At 37.0% G+C, this 19,791-nt stretch overlaps 1 protein-coding gene across 1 annotated transcript; it reads left to right on the forward strand.

Annotated features, from left to right (window-relative positions):
- The first annotated feature begins 2,641 nt into the window (after positions 1–2,641).
- Positions 2,642–17,825, forward strand: PLRG1 (pleiotropic regulator 1). Its single transcript, XM_042469473.1, has 14 exons — positions 2,642–2,790; positions 4,236–4,378; positions 5,725–5,778; positions 6,592–6,685; positions 8,037–8,127; positions 8,306–8,407; positions 8,982–9,074; positions 9,228–9,377; positions 9,471–9,572; positions 10,851–10,953; positions 11,903–12,011; positions 14,158–14,297; positions 15,613–15,806; positions 17,241–17,825. Exons 1-14 carry the CDS (start codon positions 2,744–2,746, stop codon positions 17,298–17,300), a joined length of 1,482 nt encoding a protein of 493 aa, XP_042325407.1. The 5' UTR covers positions 2,642–2,743; the 3' UTR covers positions 17,301–17,825.
- Positions 17,826–19,791: the final 1,966 nt, after the last annotated feature.

Here is a 19,791-nt window from a genome sequence, read left to right on the forward strand (position 1 = left end):
TAAAGGCTGGATGGGAGAGAGAATAGAGGGAGGTCAGTGCTTCCAGGGCAAATTGCTCTCTTGCCTTTCAGCAGGGGATGGTTCTCTTTGTAATAAAAGTTAAAATATAGAATTTACATCGACCCGTGGATAAGTCGAACTAGGTTTTTGTGGTCAATTTTTTGACTAAAATTTCTAGCCTTATACATGAGTATATACAGTAAATGAAAGAAAGAAGCTGGCAGCATGGGCTTTCTGAGCATCTGAGGAAGTAGACTGAAGTCTACGAAAGCTCATGCTGCCAATTTATTTCTTTCAGTTAGTCTCAAGGGTGTTAAAAGATCTTTCTACATACTGATTCTGTAGACTAACATGGCTATACTGTATCTTTGAGTTCCTGTAATAGCCATTCAGTTGAGATGAGAGATTCTGATGTAGCCTGATGGAACAGCTTCTATTAGATGACAGATGGAGCAGACCCAAAAGACAGCTGATCTCTCAGCAGTGATGTTGGAATTCCCCCTTTTTCCTTCTCCTCTTCAGAGTTATAGAATTGCTACCACAGGTAAATAGCTATGAGAACTAAAGGCAGCTAGTCTCTCAGTAAAGCCAAAATGATGCTATCCCTTCTTCCACTATCTGATGGAGAGGCTGCTACTGTTAAAGGAATTATTTGCATGGTATTCAATAATATTCTTGCCACTCTATCTAATTTGAGCTCTCTCTGTGCACCCAAGTAATTCTGTCCATCTGTGAAAGTTCTTATCTTGAATGTGTTTACCTGTGCTTTTACTCAGAGGTAAATGGCTGAAACATGCTTATAGATCCTGTAAGTACCACCCACCCTGTTACCATTATCCTATGACCTTTCACTATTTGAAGATGAATTCTGGTGGGCTAAATATGGGCTAAATATCAGTTAAAGAAGGGTTTTTTTTTTAAAAAAAAATATCCAGTGTTGCCATACTATTTGAGATACTTCCTGATGCATATTATGCGTGAACAGCAGCCATTGTTAGCTAGAATCATTAAAGAGCAAAGCATAGTGGATTAGAGTCTACAAAAACTGTGCTATGGTCATGTGATCTTGAGCAGACAAAAAGATAACAGATCATGTTTAATGCTCTATAAACATTGTCCTCTCTTCATTGTTTGTTTTTGTCCAGTTTTTACAGTGGTAATAAATTTAGCAATGCTCTGGCTTCTAAATGTACATGAAAAGTGATCTGCTGGACAGGCAGTGAGAACCTTTTATGTTAAGATTTGTACCCTAAAATGGAAAATAAACTTTTGCCTAAAGCATCTGTCTAATGTCCTTGATCTTGACACTCCGGAAAGGGAGAAAGTTAACTTAATAGTTCATTGAGGAGATAGGGTGGGATTTGCAAGATTCTCTTGCAAAATAAATATCTACTTATTAGATTGAGGGGAAGAGTTCAGTTTGCTTCCTTTTCTCATTAGTCCTTGAACCTTGGCTTTCTCTGTTTTGATGAGAGTGGCAGCAACCTACACTTTTTGTAAATTGAGCAAGGCAGAGCTAACTTGCACTGTAATTTATTTATTTATTTATTGAAGCTAACTAAAGTATTCCAAAGTTGTCAGTGTAAAATTGCTGCATTTTTCTAAGAATTGTTTCCATTCAAAAATATTACAGCAAATTATCATTTTTAAACTAGTGCTTTATTTTCAGTCCAGAATGTTAACAGTTATTGTAATTTTATTTATTCAAATCTTTTCAAACAGCAGTCTAAAGTTAGTGTTAGTTTTGCTAGAGTATTCCTATTGAAATGAATGGGGCTTGTTAATCACTAGTTTTGTAAAACCTGTTTTTTTCCACAGAATGTACTTTAGTTAAGGTTAATGTTGGTTTAAAATCAGCTTTTCCAAAGTGGCTCATGTAACAGTAAATAAAATCAGTAATGATATGTAACGTGTCAAGAACAGCCATGAAAACAACTTTGGGGAGAAAATGGCTAAAAACCATTCATTAGATATATGTTTTGTTCTTCTACAGAGCATCTCACAATTAAATACATTAATACATTGGGATACAGTACTGTACTTTAAAAATAAGTTAGAAAAAGTGTAAATGTATTTTGCTTTCTTTGATTGTCGCTTCACTGCATTCACCTTCCACTACTGGGAAATTGAAATGGTGTAAAGTGGGCAATAGGGAGCATCTCTTCACCAATAAAAAGTGAATTCCCTACTTCTGAATGTTGCTGTTATTATGCAGTGCAAAGAAGATAGCCAGAACAACACCTTTTTTTTTTAAAAAAAACCACTCCATTTGATCTGTAGGCTAAAACCCATTTTATATGATTGCATCCTTCTTAATCATGCCTTTGTAAATCTGGGAAGAAGGAGTGTTCTCTCACCTTGTGTAGAGCTTTAGAGCAATGAGGATCTGGCTGTACTTTTTCCTGCTCCCAGACAAAGCAAAAGATGAGGACTGTCCACCATCAACCCTTTGTTACTAGGAAGAAGGGGGAGTATTGTCTCTTGTGATGAGATTTGGAACAAATAAAGAGTGAGAGGCGGACATGAAACCTTTCTGCTTGAGTTCCTTGGAATGTGCTGGGGCTTCAGGAAGTATGGGGTCAATAGTGACAATGAATTATGGTTATCTGGTAAGCTAGGCCAGGTTGAACCCCATCTTTAATGAAATTCCAAAATTTAATTATTGACTTTGTAACTTTTTTAGGAAGTGCAGAAGCACTCTGTGCATACCCTTGTATTCCGATCTTTGAAGAGGACACATGATATGTTTGTGGCTGACCATGCAAAACCTGTATCATTGGATGATAAAAGGTAAGATAAATAGTAATGTACTAATGTTTCTGAAGGTAGAAACTGGCCTGTAATCGTAATATTTAAGTTCACTGCAGTGAGTCCTTGGTATCTACTGGGGTTTAGTTCCCAGACACACGCATGCACACACGCACCACCATAGATACCAAAATCCGTGGATGCTGAAGTCCTTTTAAATACAGTGGCATAGTAAAATGGCATCCTTTATATAAAATGGCAAAATCAAGGCTTGCTTTTGGGATTTGTGTGTGTGCATGAGTGTGTGAATATTTTTGAACTGTGGTTGGTTAAATCCGTAGATGGAGAATTTGTGGCTACAAGAGAGTCAACTGTGCTTGTAATCCACTTAAGTGTGGCAGCAGCTTTTTCCTATCAAGACTAGATGATGTGTGCCTACACCAAAGGTGCACAGTATCTACTGCCAAAAGCCTGCTTGTGTACCTCTGAAACTTGAAATGTAGATCCTCATGGGTGCCTTGAGTCTCCTTGCCAAAAATGTTCCCATTAATTTCCCACCTTCACTCATCTTATTCCCAGCAAGGAGAGAGGATAGTGTGTGTTCACATATGCATGTATATGCATCTACGGCATTGACCTGTGAGTATTTATTTATTTATTTATTTATTTATTTATGTTATTTATACCCTGCTCTTCCGCCCTAAAGGCTATCAGAGCAGCTTACAATTATTGTTTTGAATTAGATGGTTTCCTGTCCTGAGGCTTACAATCTAAAAAGACATGACACAAAAAGAGAAGGGAATGGTGGTATTGTAAGTGGCACCCAGGGGCAAATGTACACTCTGGCCTGTTACAGACTGCCAAAATAAAGCTGCTTTGGGTCTCTTTGGAGGTATGCTATTTAAATGATGCATGGGTCCTAAGAGTCCAGAGGTCGCGCCAAAGCCACACTCCATTCCTAAGCACTGGAGTGCAGCTTTGGTGCAGGTTCTGGATTCTTAGGATGCATGCATCATTTAAATAGCATGCCTCCAAAGAGACCCAAAGCAGCTTTATTTTGGCAGTCTGTAACAGGCCTCTGTCTCACAAAGATAGAATAAGCAGTGTATCAAGAAATTAAAATTGTGTTTTACTTCACTGACCGATCCAGTGTTGCACCCTCATATGTTTGTGGTAAAATGATTTTCCTCAGTGCATACAGTTAAATTAATTTCCACTGAGTTTATGCTTAATAATCACAATGATTAGTTCATAGGGGAGGTACTTGCAACTCCAATCCAGAAAACTCTGAAATAGAATACATTACCTGAAATACAGGTAACTCAGTTTAGAGCAACCTGTATCCTATAAATGTAATTCTGTACAAGCACCAGATTTTAAACTGAACTTCTGAATGAATTCTGATTGAATTTATTCCTAAATGTGGCATTGTTATAATCAAACAATATATGAAAATGAAAGATGTAACAAAGTGTTTTCTCATGCAGCCACAAAGTAAAGATGGCAGTTAAACTTCGTACAGAGTATAGTTCAGTGCTGCACATGCCTGTATTGAAAGAAAATGCTCGAGACAAGGGGTCTCAAAGCGCAATTGATTCCTATGGACATAAGCAGTATCTTCAAATTCCAGGTATGGTTACAGTTGTAATTAAATATACATAGATGGCAATTCTACATTCATTTAAGTCCCATTGAACTCAGCAGATCTTACCTCACAATAGATATGCATAAGATAATACTGTTATATATCTGAGCCTATTTACAGACAGAGAGAGCTTTGTTGCCCTTCTGATTAGCTTGTAGATGCAGAGCTGAGGGGAAGGACAGGTTAGTTACACTCAGTGAGAGCATGCCTTTTCTTTCAGATAAAAACCTTTTCATTCATTCAAATGTGAGATTAGAATAGCATGTGTATCAGATATAGCACCTGGAAATGTTTGTCTTTAACTTGTTTTTTCAATGTTTTGAAATTTGGGGGCAAATGAAAGATCATTAAAAAGGAAAGAGGTATCCTTTTGTATTTATTTCCAGGAAATAAATAAATAAATAAATAAATAAATAAATAAATAAATAAATTATACCCTTCAGTCACCGTCTTAATACTCACTGTCAGGGTGAAAAATATATATTCCCTGATGCTTTTTTTCATGATATGGATAAATGAAGCAGATATTCAGATCCAGTTCCTATAGATTAAAAATGGGACTTGGTTTTTGTTTTGTTTTGTTTTCTGGATTGCTATGGAGTGACCAGTGGATGAATATGCTTATTTGTTGTTAGGTTGCACAGGTTCTTGCAAAACTCTGTAAATGGTTGTTTCTTCCTCTAATTACTTGACCATCTTTCACAACTCTAGAATATGTCTACTTCTGTGGGTTTTAACTCTACCAGTAGATTCCAAATGAGTGAAAGTGTCATTGTATTAAGAAATGTTGTACTTCTTCCAGTATTATAGAGTTTATGGAAAATTCACAGGTATTTAAATAACAGAGAGCCATAAAATGGTACATAATAAGTAATCATTTCTAATTTGGCTTCCATTTACTGCAAATAAGTCCTGAAGTAGTAAAAAACATTGGTGATACATCACATAATATTCATTTTGCATTCAAAAAAGTGTAACCTAGTGTAAGTCAGGCTTAAACCATTAATTCTCAAACTGTCACTGATGAAGATTTTGATAAACATGAAAGTCTGCACACTCTGAATCTATACACTAGTAGTACAGCATTATGCTCTTGTTCTTTGGATTATTTCAAATTTAACAACATCACATATCATAAACTAATTTAAAATGTGCATTCCTCCAGTAGACATATGCATATCATCTATGTACACACACACACACACTCTTACAAGGCAAAAATGACTAAACAGTTTTAGGTGTCAATTTAGTGAAAATTTTGTTTAGGAGTCTAAGGCAACATCTTATTATAATATTCTAAAATGATAATCGACAAACATGTTACTTTCTAGGAGAAGATAATGAATATTTGATAACAGGAACACATCCATATCCCCCTGGACCTGGTAAGTATGCTTTTGGGTAAAATTATTGTAGGTTTTGATAAAAATGTGTTATTTTCTACTATAAAATCTTCAAGGAAGTATATATAATCATGTGCAATACTAGGTGTTTGCTTTGGACAGCAGTTTTAGTTCATGTTATACAAAGTACTAAGAGTTATTGAGTTCTCTTAGAATTTTCTTTGTCTACTTAGGTCCTGTATACTGCAGGTGCTGCAGGGGCATTTTGAAATGTTGAACATGCATAACCATCAGTATATTTGAAATAGAAGAGGCCAACTTATTCTAAGATAGGAAAGTGATTTGGAAATTGCTGTGCTGTCACTTGAAAATTGTGACAACTAATCAAGACACATTCCTTTCATTCTTAGTTTTTCAATCTTCACAGTTATGTGAGAGTCTAAACAGCTTTCTACACTTACCTTTTTTTACTGTAAAACATTTTTTATAACAGTTTGTATTTACTAGTCTTATAGATTACAGGTGATCTCTTCAGCTCTTTCTATACAAACTATGTTTATTTCATGTGCTATGTTACTTTAATGTCTGTAGTTCAGTTTTACATGTTCATAACATCCCCTTACTGTTTCTAGCTGCTAATTGGTCTGTACAATAAGGAATTGTGTCAGACTCTTCCAAAGTTATGGACCTAGATTTATGGAATCTTAAAAGCCAGTTTCTTATGTAAAACGTTAGACCACAGTTTTAGATAGATATGACCAGTAATGATTTCATTACTCTGCTAGCAAGAACTGAACAATAATAATAATTTAGTTGTTAACATTATCTTAACTAGGTTGTTTTCTTTTTTACAAGGAGTGGCTTTGACTGCAGACACTAAAATCCAGAGGATGCCTAGCGAATCAGCAGCTCAGTCATTGGCTGTGGCACTGCCTCCTTCTCAATCCAAGTAAGTATAATGTATAATTATACATTTATTATTAAATTATAATTTAATAAAGTTTCTCTTAAAGGTCCAGAGTAATTTTATTCAGGTTACTTGGGAAAACGCAAATCTGTGTTTGTGAAAGCACAGTGTTGAGTTTAGTCTTAAACTGACTCTTGTTTATTTTCATTGATGTATCTGAATTCTGATCGTCTTATCCATTCATTTGAGCCCCAAATGTTGCTTGATGGATAGACTGTTGGGTACCTTCCCCTTGTATATCCATACTGTTAGCTGTGGTAATACCAGTCTTCTCTCAGGGGAGGGAAGAAAGTGAGAGAAAGGAATTTATATTAGTGTTTGGATCAGTAAGCATAAACACCAGGATCTTTTCCTAATTAAGGAAGGGGTTAAAAGACCTCACAGGATCTTCTGTTGAGAGCTGGGCTGCATAGTGTCTAAGGATTCGAATCCTCAGGTAATCCTACTTCAAATTTCATGTGAACCATGAACAGTGCAATTCTAACTATGTCTACTAGGAAGTAAGTTCCACTGAATTCAGCTGGACTTACTCACTAGTATGTATGCTTATGATTGTATTACAATATCCAGGTTTACTTAATCAAAACCCCTTATTTACCATATGGGAACATTAATATTCACTGACTTGACAAGATTGCTTTAAGCAGTATTCTGTGAAATTTAAAATGTGCCTTATACATGCTTATCTTTCAAGACATTTCCCCCCTCACATTTCTCATGAAAAGGTTCTCACACTTCATTTGAAGACAGAGGTATTTAAAATAGCAAGCCTTGGCTAATGGTTAGGGAAGGAAATGGCAGTTGCCTCAAATTATGTCTCTGCTGGGTCACCTCTTATGTAAGGTCTACCCACAGTTAGACAATTGTTGTTGTCATTGTAGATATTTGCAAATGTTATGTTTCTCCCTATGGTTTATCTGCAAAAGTAATTCCACATCTGTCCATTTTTACCCATATGGAAGTGGCTTCTTCAGTAAATGTAAGCTCCGTTTGGGCATTTCAAATCAGTTATACTGAAAGGGCAAGGAGCAAGAGCTTGCTAACTTCACATTCCTTTATAATGCTCTGCACACATGAAGAGATACAGTTTAAAGAAGAGAAGAGAACCACTGCTCTGTTGGTTCCAGATGATGTGGAGAGCCCCCTCTTCAGAGTGTTGCTTTCCATCCATGGAGAGTGACAGTAGTGGTGGGTGACTCCAGTGTGTTCACATACTCAGTTAAACACTATATTGAAAGTCTGAATTGGCCTATAGTCATTTTCAAATTAAGTGGTCCATTAATCCTCTTAGTAATTTTTCTGCCTCACCCTCAGTGGTTTCTGTTCTTTTCAGAATGGAAGCAAGTCGAACAGCTGCTGGTGTAGGTGATATATACAGGCATGCTGGGATTCCTGAGCGTTCACAGCCTCCAGGTTTGACTATGGTAAATATGTTTAATCCAGAACCTCTGATGGCAGTGCTGCAGACTTAACTAGATTCTAGTTTTATAGTGAGTTTGTCAAAGACAGGACTTCCTTATATTGACTGACAACATGAGGATAGTAGAAAGTCTGAGATGGGAAGTAATTATTTGTAATTTAACATTTCTTTTCCACATATAGGCTATGATGGAAGCAGGAGGGAATAAAAATTCTGCATTAATGGCAAAGAAGGCTCCAACAATGCCAAAACCACAATGGCATCCTCCATGGAAGCTGTACAGAGTAAGTAATTAATCATTTTTTTTAATATTAAGTGACATCAAGACAGTTTCACCTTAATGGTAATGTTGTGAAACTAGAAATACACTTGCAGGGTCTGTGTGTCTTTTTTTTATTTTTTTATTTTTTTGCATAGGTTGCTGAGAGGAGATAAGAAAACGTGTGAATCTCACATGGAAGTAAACTTCAACTTCTGTTTTAATTCCCTCATTTTGGCCTAAAATAGCCTGCAGGAGTTTCAGAATGTGGCACAATGCCCTTCTAACCCCCCTCCCCCCAATGTTGTATGAGGAATGTTTTGGAAGGGATGAAAATGGAGGGCCGGGGAGACTACATGTGACCCATTGACCACACTTTCCTAACCCTGTCCTTTAACCAGAATTTCAGATTATTTTTTTCCTGTCATGATGATAAATACCAATGTATTATCACATCTAATGTATAGTTTTGAAGTGAAATGGATAATCAAAGGTCTATTGTTTTAGAGTTGTTTATAAGTTGCTTTTGAGTAACAGTTTAAGCAGCAAAACTTTCTATTTATCTTTAATCTAAGAACCTGTCTTTGTAATATTTTCAGGTTATCAGTGGACACCTGGGTTGGGTGAGATGTATTGCAGTAGAACCAGGAAATCAGTGGTTTGTTACTGGCTCTGCTGACAGAACTATAAAGGTAAGGGCCATCAAAGTCTCGATCATGGTTGGATGCTATTGGCTGTTCCGTATGCTGGTTCATTCTTCTTTGAGCGGTTAGTGCCAATTAAGTTGACAGATTTTGATTTCTGACACTTGCAAAAACATCAAACATTTGCTTTTCTCACTGCAGATCTGGGACCTTGCAAGTGGAAAATTAAAGCTATCTTTGACAGGACATATTAGTACAGTTCGAGGTGTAATAGTGAGTGCAAGGAGCCCATACCTCTTCTCTTGTGGAGAAGATAAACAGGTGAAATGCTGGGATCTTGAGTATAATAAGGTAAGCAAAGCACTTCAGCAGAAATATGTCAGTAATGTAAAGATTGTCTGCTCATAAAACATCCAGTTTTAACTGAAATACTTTTATGTCCAGGTTATTAGGCATTACCATGGTCATTTAAGTGCTGTGTATGGCTTGGATTTGCACCCAACAATAGATGTACTTGTAACATGTAGCAGAGATTCAACAGCACGTGTAAGTAAAACAGGAATATTTTAAGATGCATTTAAATTGTGTGTCTATATACAGCTTTATGTATAGTTAGGCATTCTGTCACAAGCTTTTAGACTACCAATTTCCAAAGTTACAAATTTTACAAAGCCACTTAGTATAAATCTGTTGCCTGGTCAAATGAAATGCATTTTTTTTAAACTTTGGGGAAAAATATATGCGACGGACCCCCATTCCAGACTAGCCTCACAGTTCCAACCCTTGTGCTCCTATCACCCACTCTGCCCTTGTTTCCCTCTTAATCCCTTCTTGGATTGGGTATTTAGGGATTGGGGTGGCCCTTAAATTGAGAGTGTCTCTATGTAAATGAAACTGGACATATGTGAATATTTGCTGTGAGCAAATATGTACATAGTAACTTCTCAGTAATATGTAGTTGAATGCCAGTGCACTCTTTCTTTAACATGAGACAAAGTATGTGTTAGATTCATTATTTTTCTACACAAATGTAAACTATGTGTAGGAACATGTTTTCCATGTGTTAAACAATACTAATGTGTATGTGTTCCTACTTGCTAGTAGTTTTCTGAAATGTTTACATTTGACTTATTGTGTCCATCATCTTTAAGGACATTAGGGTGCACTGCAAATTATTTAAATGAAAATATGGAAATACAAAGATATTAAGGGTTCACAGAGATGAGTTAATACACAAGTGGGAAAATTATTTTAAAACAAATCAAATAAGTACGGTATGTTAAAACCAAGTTTGAAACATGAACATACACAATTTAAACAGCTCCCAAAGCCAACAAAGGATTTAAGGACAAAAGGCCATACAAAATAGAATGATAGCCTGCTGAGAACTCACAAGCATATCCTTGTAGAGTAGTGATGGTGGATATCCAGCACTTTGGTTGAGGATCTCAAATACTTGGCAGGCTCGTAAAGGAGGATACTGTCTTTCATATATCTTGGCCTCAAAATGTTTAGATCTTTCTGTGTGAAAATCAGCATCTTGAATTGAGCTTGGAGGTAAATTGAAAGCTGGTGTTGCCAATACAAGATTGGTGATACATATTGGAATGTTTTAATGTTAAAGTGGACTTGAAATTTTGGGTCAGGAGCATCCTGAGTTGATAAATTTATCTCTGTACCAAAAGTACATAATTTTGTGGGAAAAGATTATAAAGGGAGTAAATGCATGCCAAATTGTTTTGTTTCTTGAAGATTATAAACCAAACTTTGATTGTGGATGGTTTTGTACTTATAATTGATCAACTGTTTTTGTGACCTTGTTAGATTTGGGATGTGAGGACAAAAGCTAGTGTGCATACACTGACAGGACATACAAATGCTGTGGCAACAGTGAAGTGCCAAGCAGCAGAACCACAAATTATCACAGGTATGATGAATACCATTTGTTGCAATAGAATGCTAGGAAGATACCTTATTCAGCTGTTTACTGCTATAACCACCATGTGTGTAGTTCCCACTGTGATGCTAAAATATGACGATTCAGCTTTTTGCCTTCTACCTGACTGAGCATTTGTGGTGTTGATCAAAAAGCTGAAACATTTGTAAAAAATAATGCTGTATCTAACTGAATGGCCATGAGCATAAACTAAGGCAAAAGTAGGACAACTTGTTCAAAGCCCTGAATCTTTATGGAATGTCTTGAGAGCAACTGGAAGCCGTTGACATATCCAATACAATTAAATGAGAGACAGTATCTGTAAGACAGACAGAACATGGTGGCTTAGTGATTAAGATGCTGACTCTGATGATTACAAGGTCGGCAAATCGGCAGTTCGAGACCCAAGCATCGCTTGCCAGAGTGAGTTCCCATCACTAGTCCCAGCTTCTGCCAACTTAGCAGTTTGAAAGCATGTAAAAATACAAGTAGATAAATAGGTACCAATTTGGTGGGAAATTGACAGCATTTCTTATGCCTCAGCATTTAGTCATGCCGGCCACATGACAACGGAGTCATCTGACAATGATGGCTCCCTCAGCTTAGTAACGGAGATTAGCACTGCCCTTTACAGTCAGACACAAGTAAACAGTCTTGCCAAAGGGGAAACCTTTATCTGTACCTATACAGTACCATTTTTGCAAGGATGCTGAAAAGTGGTGTTCAGATAGTCTTGGAAGTGAAACAGGTGTGTTCACAGCAGATGCTGTGGATGCTTTGGCTGTGGATTTCCTTGATTGGCAGAGGGGTTAAGTAAGATGACCCTTGGAGTTCCTTCCACTTCTATAGGTCTGTAATTCTGTAACAGTTTTTAGAATATTTATCCTGAATACTTACTCTATCTGCATACCTTTCCAAAAATGTCTTCTTTCAATTACAGGAAGTCACGATACCACTATACGACTCTGGGACATGGTGGCAGGAAAAACCCGTGTCACTTTAACAAATCATAAGAAATCAGTAAGAGCAGTTGTTCTGCATCCAAGACAGTAAGAATTTTTCTGAGGTTTTTTCCCCAGTGATGTTCTAATACAGTAGCTGTATCTCACTATTTAATACATGTGAGTCCGACAATAATGAGCACATTCAATACTGGTTAGTTCATTCCTTATTTAGAGGAGAAAGCAGATTTGATTTGTGTCAATGTCTGCAACTCTTTCTGCTCTCCTGCCTACTTCTGTGTTGTGAGGGAAAAATCAGAAACACCACAGCCAGGTGACTAGGATGCTCCCTGGAGTTTGGGGAACATGAAGAACTGGTAGCTAGAGTTTGCTACCACTGAACATTTGTGCTTTGCAGGAATGGGTCCTGTCCCAATTCCAGTCTGCCTTCTTCTTCCTCCTGCATGTTTTGTTTTTTTTGTGTATTTTTTTTTGTGTATTTTTTTTTTTTTTTGCCTGCTGCCTTGGCACTGCTCTGCATTGCCTATGGTTCCCTCTTCAGGATGAATGCAGCAGTGGAAGCGATGGGGGGCGGAATATCTTTCCCCTCAGCACCCCAAGCTGTGAGAGTTTTCTGTTTTATTTTGGTGGGCGAACTGGATTTAACACAACACCTTTTTATCCTTCTCACACCCCAAAAATGAGATGCTCTGCAAGGAGGAGAGCAGGTACTCACCAGGTCATGCTAGATTCAAGAAGAGACTAAGGTGGGGGTTCCTCAGCTGCCTCCACCTTGTGTCCACAGTTGGTTGAATGAGCCCTTAGGTACATTAGGCCAATTGACTGGTGGATACCTTGACCCAGATTTTGGGGGTCAATTTTTTGACTAAAATTCCTTATATACAAGTATATACAGTATGTTACTTCTCAGCAAAACACTACTGAAGATGGTGTACATAACTCTGTTGTGCTCTCACTTTATTTTTACAACAGTACTCCAGGTTAAGCATGCTCAGCTGAAAAATAGAGAACTGAGATCACTCTGTATTCTTCTTAGCTAAATAGGGATTTGAACTTGAGTTCTCCATTCTAGTACAATGATAAACTCTGTATTTGTATAGTACTGTAGTATAATCCTACATTTCTATAGGACTATAAGCTTTCTTTATATTGGTGCAAACCTTATAAAAATATTGTAAGGTTAAAAGAGCATAGGATTGTGGTAATGGCTATGTGCAGCTGACCAGCATTGAGAGAGGAATCTGAAAGCAGATCATAAACCTAGTATTACCATAAACTGGCTTGGGGGTCTTCATTTTTACATGCTGTTGGTGACATTTTGAAACAGTGTGCTGAATCCAGACATTGTATAACTAAATGAAGTTAACATCTTGCATGTTCAAGCAAATGCCTTCAAGCACTCTGCTGATCAGATGAAACCTACTGTAGTTTGTCACATGTTCTATAGTCCAGGAGTGGGGATTATACCCCTGCAGAAGTTGTTGAAGTGCAGGTCCCAGCAGCCCTTGCTAGCATAGTTGGGGTGATGAATGCTGGGAGTTGCAATCCAAAAGAAACACAGAATTTCCACCCATGCTGTACACCTAATGAAGATATGCCAGCTAGGCAATTTCCATTGAACAAAATGACCCAGTCCAATTGAATTCACCGTGCAGTTCTGTAGATGCTCTTGCTTTAACAGAGCTTATAATTGTCCTTCACAAATCGAAACCAACATAACTATAAAATTTTAGTCAAGTTTAGATTTAATTTAGTCAAATTAAATTCATTAATTTAAATTTAAAGAAACCATCTGCAGGATCAAAGGGCTTCATGAGATATCTGTTAGCATTCTACAGTTTTTCTGTCCCCCTTTTTAATTACAATGGTCCATGTGCTCCCCCCCCCCGCCAGCTACTTGTGAAAGTCAAGGGGCTACTGCTTGCTGGATTGCATACAGTGACACATGAAAAACAAAATTGGGAGCCATTGTATTCCTTGAAAAATGATTTTTGTTATTAAAATTTAAATCTAAATTCAGAGAAGTAGCAGTATTTGTCTCTGGCAGCACAAAAAGGAATGGAGAGGGAGGGGGAAAATGTTGCAAAACCGTTAAGTTTAACCCCACTTCCAGCTTCAGATAGGCAATGTTAAAGCAAGTACACTTTTAGAGAAAATATTTTCAACATTACAGATTATTGCAGCAGTTTACTTGTCTTGCAATATTTATTGACAAACACACATTTTGTTACAGGTACACATTCGCATCTGGATCCCCAGATAACATTAAGCAGTGGAAGTTCCCAGATGGAAATTTCATCCAAAATCTTTCTGGTCACAATGCTATTATCAATACACTTGCTGTGAATTCGGATGGAGTTCTGGTTTCTGGAGGTAAATGATAATTTTACCAGGAGTTTTGAATAAGAGAGTCTCCCATTCTCTACCTGTACCTTTTCTCTGTCTCTTATATACTATTTGGAAATAGTGACTAGAACTTGTTGCCCTGTTCATAAGAGAGTGTAACTCACAAACAAAAAATACTGGGATTGAAAGAACTGTGTGGGGCTAGATTTGTTTCCAGACACTACAAAAAGTACATGATTTAGTAATCCTAAAAGATTCTGGTTCACCTAACTTCAAGGAGCAACTTCTTCCTTGTGAGTCTTCCGGTGCACAAGGTAATCAGGAGAAGCCTTGTTCTATTGTTTGAAGCTTGTTGGGGATAAGGTGTGCTTTTTCATTGGTGAGAGCAGTTATGGAACTCTCTGTCAAAATAAACCAATTTTATACTTGCGCTCTAAAAACAGTAATAAATACTCAATTCTAGAAAACGTTTCTGGTATAATAATTCATTTTCCCAGCTGTTATTCATCAAGATTATGTTTTTAGTTCTGCAATATTTAATTGATTAAAGGCTTTCTTAAATCAATTAACAAGAACAAACAAGAGCTCTAATTATTTAGGATTTTTTAAAACTAATTTTGTTTATTTAAAATCTTGATGCTGTCTCATGTTCTCAGGGCAGAAATTTAATAAACCATGTAGTAAGTCAGCAAAACATATGAAAACATAGACTGAAACAAGTTAATGCTTAAGAACAAAGTAAACATATGTGAAAATAAATGTCATTACTTGGTCGCCACAATTATCTCAGCAGGTGCTACAAAAGTAATCTAAAATGACCTTCTCCAACCAAGCACATACAACTGTGTTGGATTACAGTTCCCACTATCCCCAACTAGCACATAGTCAAGCATATCAGGAGGGCACAGGCTGGGAAAGCTGATCTATTTGCTTATGTAAAAAGCACAATTTTTGAAAATATTTATCCTTTTTCCTATATAAAAGAGAATGCTTCTTGTGAAATGATGCTCTCTGAAAAATCACTTGTATCTTTACATAGATTTAATTGAAAATTTAATCATGCTGCAGTCCTACATAAACATATCTGGAAGTAAGTCGTGTTGAACTCAGTTGGGTTTACTTCTGTGTAGGCATTTAGAAAATTACACTGTTAGTCCTATGGAAAGGGAATTATTGAGAGTCTCTTGAGTTGCAGGGAATGAATTTCTACTGTGTTGGATGTAATACTAAATGAGAATTGACTGGTGTGTATGTTCTGGTCTTTGACATACTGAGTTTGGTATTGTACCTGTACACTGTTGAGCTGTAACTTAGAATTAATGGGACAATCTTTATTTTTAAGCTGACAATGGTACAATGCATCTTTGGGATTGGAGAACTGGTTACAACTTCCAGAGGGTCCATGCAGCTGTACAGCCTGGTTCATTGGACAGTGAATCTGGAATATTTGCCTGTGTATTTGATCAGTCTGAAAGCAGACTTCTTACTGCTGAAGCGGATAAAACTATAAAAGTCTACAGAGAAGATGATACTGCGGTATGGAAGTTTATTTGTTAACAATCTATACTTATATGATTTTAAGAAACACTTAGGGACAAAAATCACACAAACATTTTATCTAAAAGGTAGTTACTATTCTAGCAGTTCCTTATTAACTAACCAGACAAAGCAGGCATATATATTACTGCAAATATATTTAATAAGAAATGGGACATTTTTTTTGGGGGGGGGACAGTTTGTACATTTTGGATTCTTGTTTTCCATTAAATTAGTTTGCTATAACTTTCCAACAATTGCATTGAAGCAAAATGCTTACCAATTGTACAAAACATTTCTATCATTTAAATAGTCACATGTAGTATAATTAAAACACAGACATTATGCACTTATTGAGAATAGATCTGTGCATTAGAAAAGTCTTAACATTTGTGTCTCAAGGCTAGAAAAGGATCTCTAGAAAAGGTGAGTTATTGCTGTACATATTGTGAAAGGCACATTCTTTGTTAGTCAGGCTGATTATCTATGGTAGTTAAAGCACAGTTTTAGGCATATCTACTCATAAGAGAGTCCATCTTAACTTAGTGGTATTACTGCCAAGTTAATGTCTATAGGATTGCAGTTCTAGTTTCACTTGCTATAGACCAGAGGAATGTTGCATTGGTGGTACCAATGGGGCAGTGAGACCATAAACCTGGACAAAATCTGTTTTACTTACAAAGGAGAAAGATGCCCTTGGATTATTTAGCATGCATCTCTGGTTAAAGGAAATTGTTTGCTTTAATTGCTTTGTTTCTTAGTAGTGAAAGTACCTGACTTTGCAGAGGTTGGAATACCCTTGGTTTGATACACTTATATCTTCAGACCATGTTATACAGCTTTGTTAGTTGCCCATCTTGTTCTTACCTCCATTGGTAGAACCATTGCTCTGAAACCCGTAGCTAACACGCTACCTGTGGCACACCCCTAGAACTGCAAGGGGAGGGATTTGCCCTCTATGTGCCTCTTGGGGAGAGCTGTCTCACATCAGAGGTGAGGACTGCAAGTAGCCCTTTAACTTTGTCCCTTGTATTACTCCTCTCACCATAACTCTGTCCCTCATACTGCTCCTCCCATACTGCTCAATCTGTATAACTGCTAAAATTGGTTGTGGTTAGGGAAGTCTGTCACCTAGTAATTGAAGGTGATTCTTCAAACTTCATTCTAAACTGATTAAAATTAATTAATGTGTTCTGGTTAAGCCAGGGGAAATCCTCCAGCTTAAAGGCCCATTTAACACAAACATTTTCTGGAAAAATTCTCATGCATGGGCACAGTTTAAAAATGAACATATAAGACTAATATCCTTATATACTTACACTGGACTAAAGCTAAACCATGATTTAGAGGGATTTCACAGTCAAATTATTTCATGTGATTACAGCTTTATAAAGTCAAAATTCCAATCTTTGTGTTTTTTAAAAATATTTCTAGACTGAAGAAACTCACCCTGTCAGCTGGAAACCAGAAATCATCAAGAGGAAACGATTTTAATGAGAATCCACCTGCATAGTTGTGCCATAATCCTGACTCTGACTACAAAGCCTGAACTCTGCTAAAGTCATTGCTTTGTTGAGTTTGCCGTTTTTTACATTATATATGGCTTTCCTTTAGGATTTTATCCTCTCTCTGATCCCAGGAAATCAGCTGCAGCTGTTACACGTCTGAAAAAGTCAGAGTTTGTTTAATGAAATGGTAATGTGCTGGTGATTATACTCACCAAATGTGTGCATGTCATTCTATGTGGGCAGATGATTTGCTCTTTTCTTGTCTTTTCTCCTTCTCTCCTTCCTTTGATGGAGATGTAAATATTTCAAATGCTGAAAGTAATTAAAGAAAAAAAGGCACACACCTTTATTTGGTACTTTATCCTAGAGCAAAGAATAGCAAAAGTATTGGGGAGAAGGTGGGAAGCCATTGTAGTAACGATTTATGTCCTTAATACAATGTGCAGCTTTGTTAAACTGTAATTCAATAAAATATAAATCTCATTTCCACTTAACTACTAAAATAGAGAAATTAATTCGTGTGTTGTGTGTTTATCATTACATTTCAGAGTCATGGTTTTACTTTTGCCCATCCAGTATTAGAATCCTGTTCTTAAATTTTAGTGAAACGATCTCTTGAAACCTTTTCTGATTTTTAAAAAAGAATGATCATTTAGCAACTTTTAAAACTGAAAACAAATGTAACATTATTGTTGTCTGGTGGCTCCAATGTCAGTAGGATGGGGAATTGTCTCTTTAAGTTTTAGATTGAACTTCAAAGGTTCCTGAACTCTATAAACCAAAACATATTCAGCAACTTTGGAATTTTTAAGATTTGTGAGGGGGATGCGCCAAAACAGTATGAGAAAATAACCGAATTATGCTATTTTTCTGCTTGTACAGCTGCTTTTGGAAGCATATAGTCTGCCAAAGAAGCTATTATTCTTGTGCCACATGTTGCAGAAACTTTTGTGGAATAGTACTCGGAGCTGTTGTGATTACATTCATGATTCTTTGGTTACAACTAACATATTTTTACTTACAAACAATTGCTGTAATGCATTGAGCAAGCAGATGCTATTCTGTTCACTCAAATTCATTTATAATCTGCCTGGAAAGATGTTACAAAGTTCATTATTGCTATCTGGGTGACGTACTTTGAGATTTTGTTGCTACATAATGGTGCAGAAAACAGGGCTGTTTGGCCACATGGGAGCCCAAACCCTTTTTTTGTTTTTTATTTGGTGGGTGGGCAGCTTCCAGCTTCAAGTGGTGCAACAATGCTCATATCACTCTTACAAAGCTACAAGTGGAACCAGAAGTGATGTCAGATTGCTTCCAGTTTTGGTTTTGAGCATCCTATTGCCCCTGCCCTCTGTACAGTTGCTCAGCCCCTGATGCACATGTCGTTGGGACTCTCCCTCAGAAGAAAGAACTAGATCAAGCCCCAACATGAAAGTCTAAATGCATAGCAACACAATCTCCCTAGAATAATTTTTCAAGAACAAGCTCTGAACTCAAGACAGCCTGTTGAATACAGTATAGGTGTTAAGGGCAAGGAAGTGGGCAGGCAGATGGAGTTCCAGGAGCAAGTACACAAAGTCCTTGTGGTGAGGCTAGCCTAGAAATCAAAACTACCTGAAATTCATGGAATTCTGATCCAAAGTTGCTTGGGTTTCCCAGGAAGTAGCTAAATTAATAATATTAACTGGGGAGCAAGTAGTGGGACTAAGAAGCTGATCCCAGTCGTAATGGTAACAGCAAAAGGATTGCTAGTGCCAAGGTCAAAACTTGCCAGTAGTTCTAAAAGTAACCTCACGCTAAGGATGCCTGCCAGGAAAGTTGTGGTAGCTCAGTTACATAAGTGTGATATATTTTAGTAGAAGAGTTTCCAAAGGAATAGTTTTCAAGTAGAATGCTGCACAGATTTAATTTGGCTAAGTCATATGGTGCAAAAAAAGATTAGGGCACGCAAACTATTATAGCGGCAAAGATATTTGGTTGCTGTCTTTGAAACTATCAGAGTCCTGTGGAACCTTAAAGACTAACATTTCTTACAGCATAAGCATTTGAGCTCTACACCCAGTTAATCAGATGCATAGAATCACTATTTCAAATATAATATAGCAGACCCCTTTGCCCAGCCTGGCCAACACAACTCTAATCCCTAGGACTTATGCTGCTCAACCTGTCTTGGTTTCCCCAAGTCTTCACTTTCTGGATTACATTCCTGGGCCTCAGGGTGACCCCTTTATATGTGAACCTGTGGCTGTGTCGTATGGGTTCTTTAGTTTGGTATGTACTGCCTGATTCCAATTCAAGCTTGACAGCCAGCGAGAGCAGGGTTGAAACAACAGAAATAGATTTGTTAAACACAGTATGGTTTTATAATAAAGTAATATTAAATCAATAATAAATTAATAATAGAGAGCCCTGGTGCACAGTGGATTATTATTATTATTATTATTATTATTATTATTATTATTATTATTATTATT

Source organism: Sceloporus undulatus, chromosome 5 (assembly GCF_019175285.1).
Source record: "Sceloporus undulatus isolate JIND9_A2432 ecotype Alabama chromosome 5, SceUnd_v1.1, whole genome shotgun sequence".
In the NCBI taxonomy this organism is placed as follows: Eukaryota; Metazoa; Chordata; class Lepidosauria; order Squamata; family Phrynosomatidae; genus Sceloporus; species Sceloporus undulatus.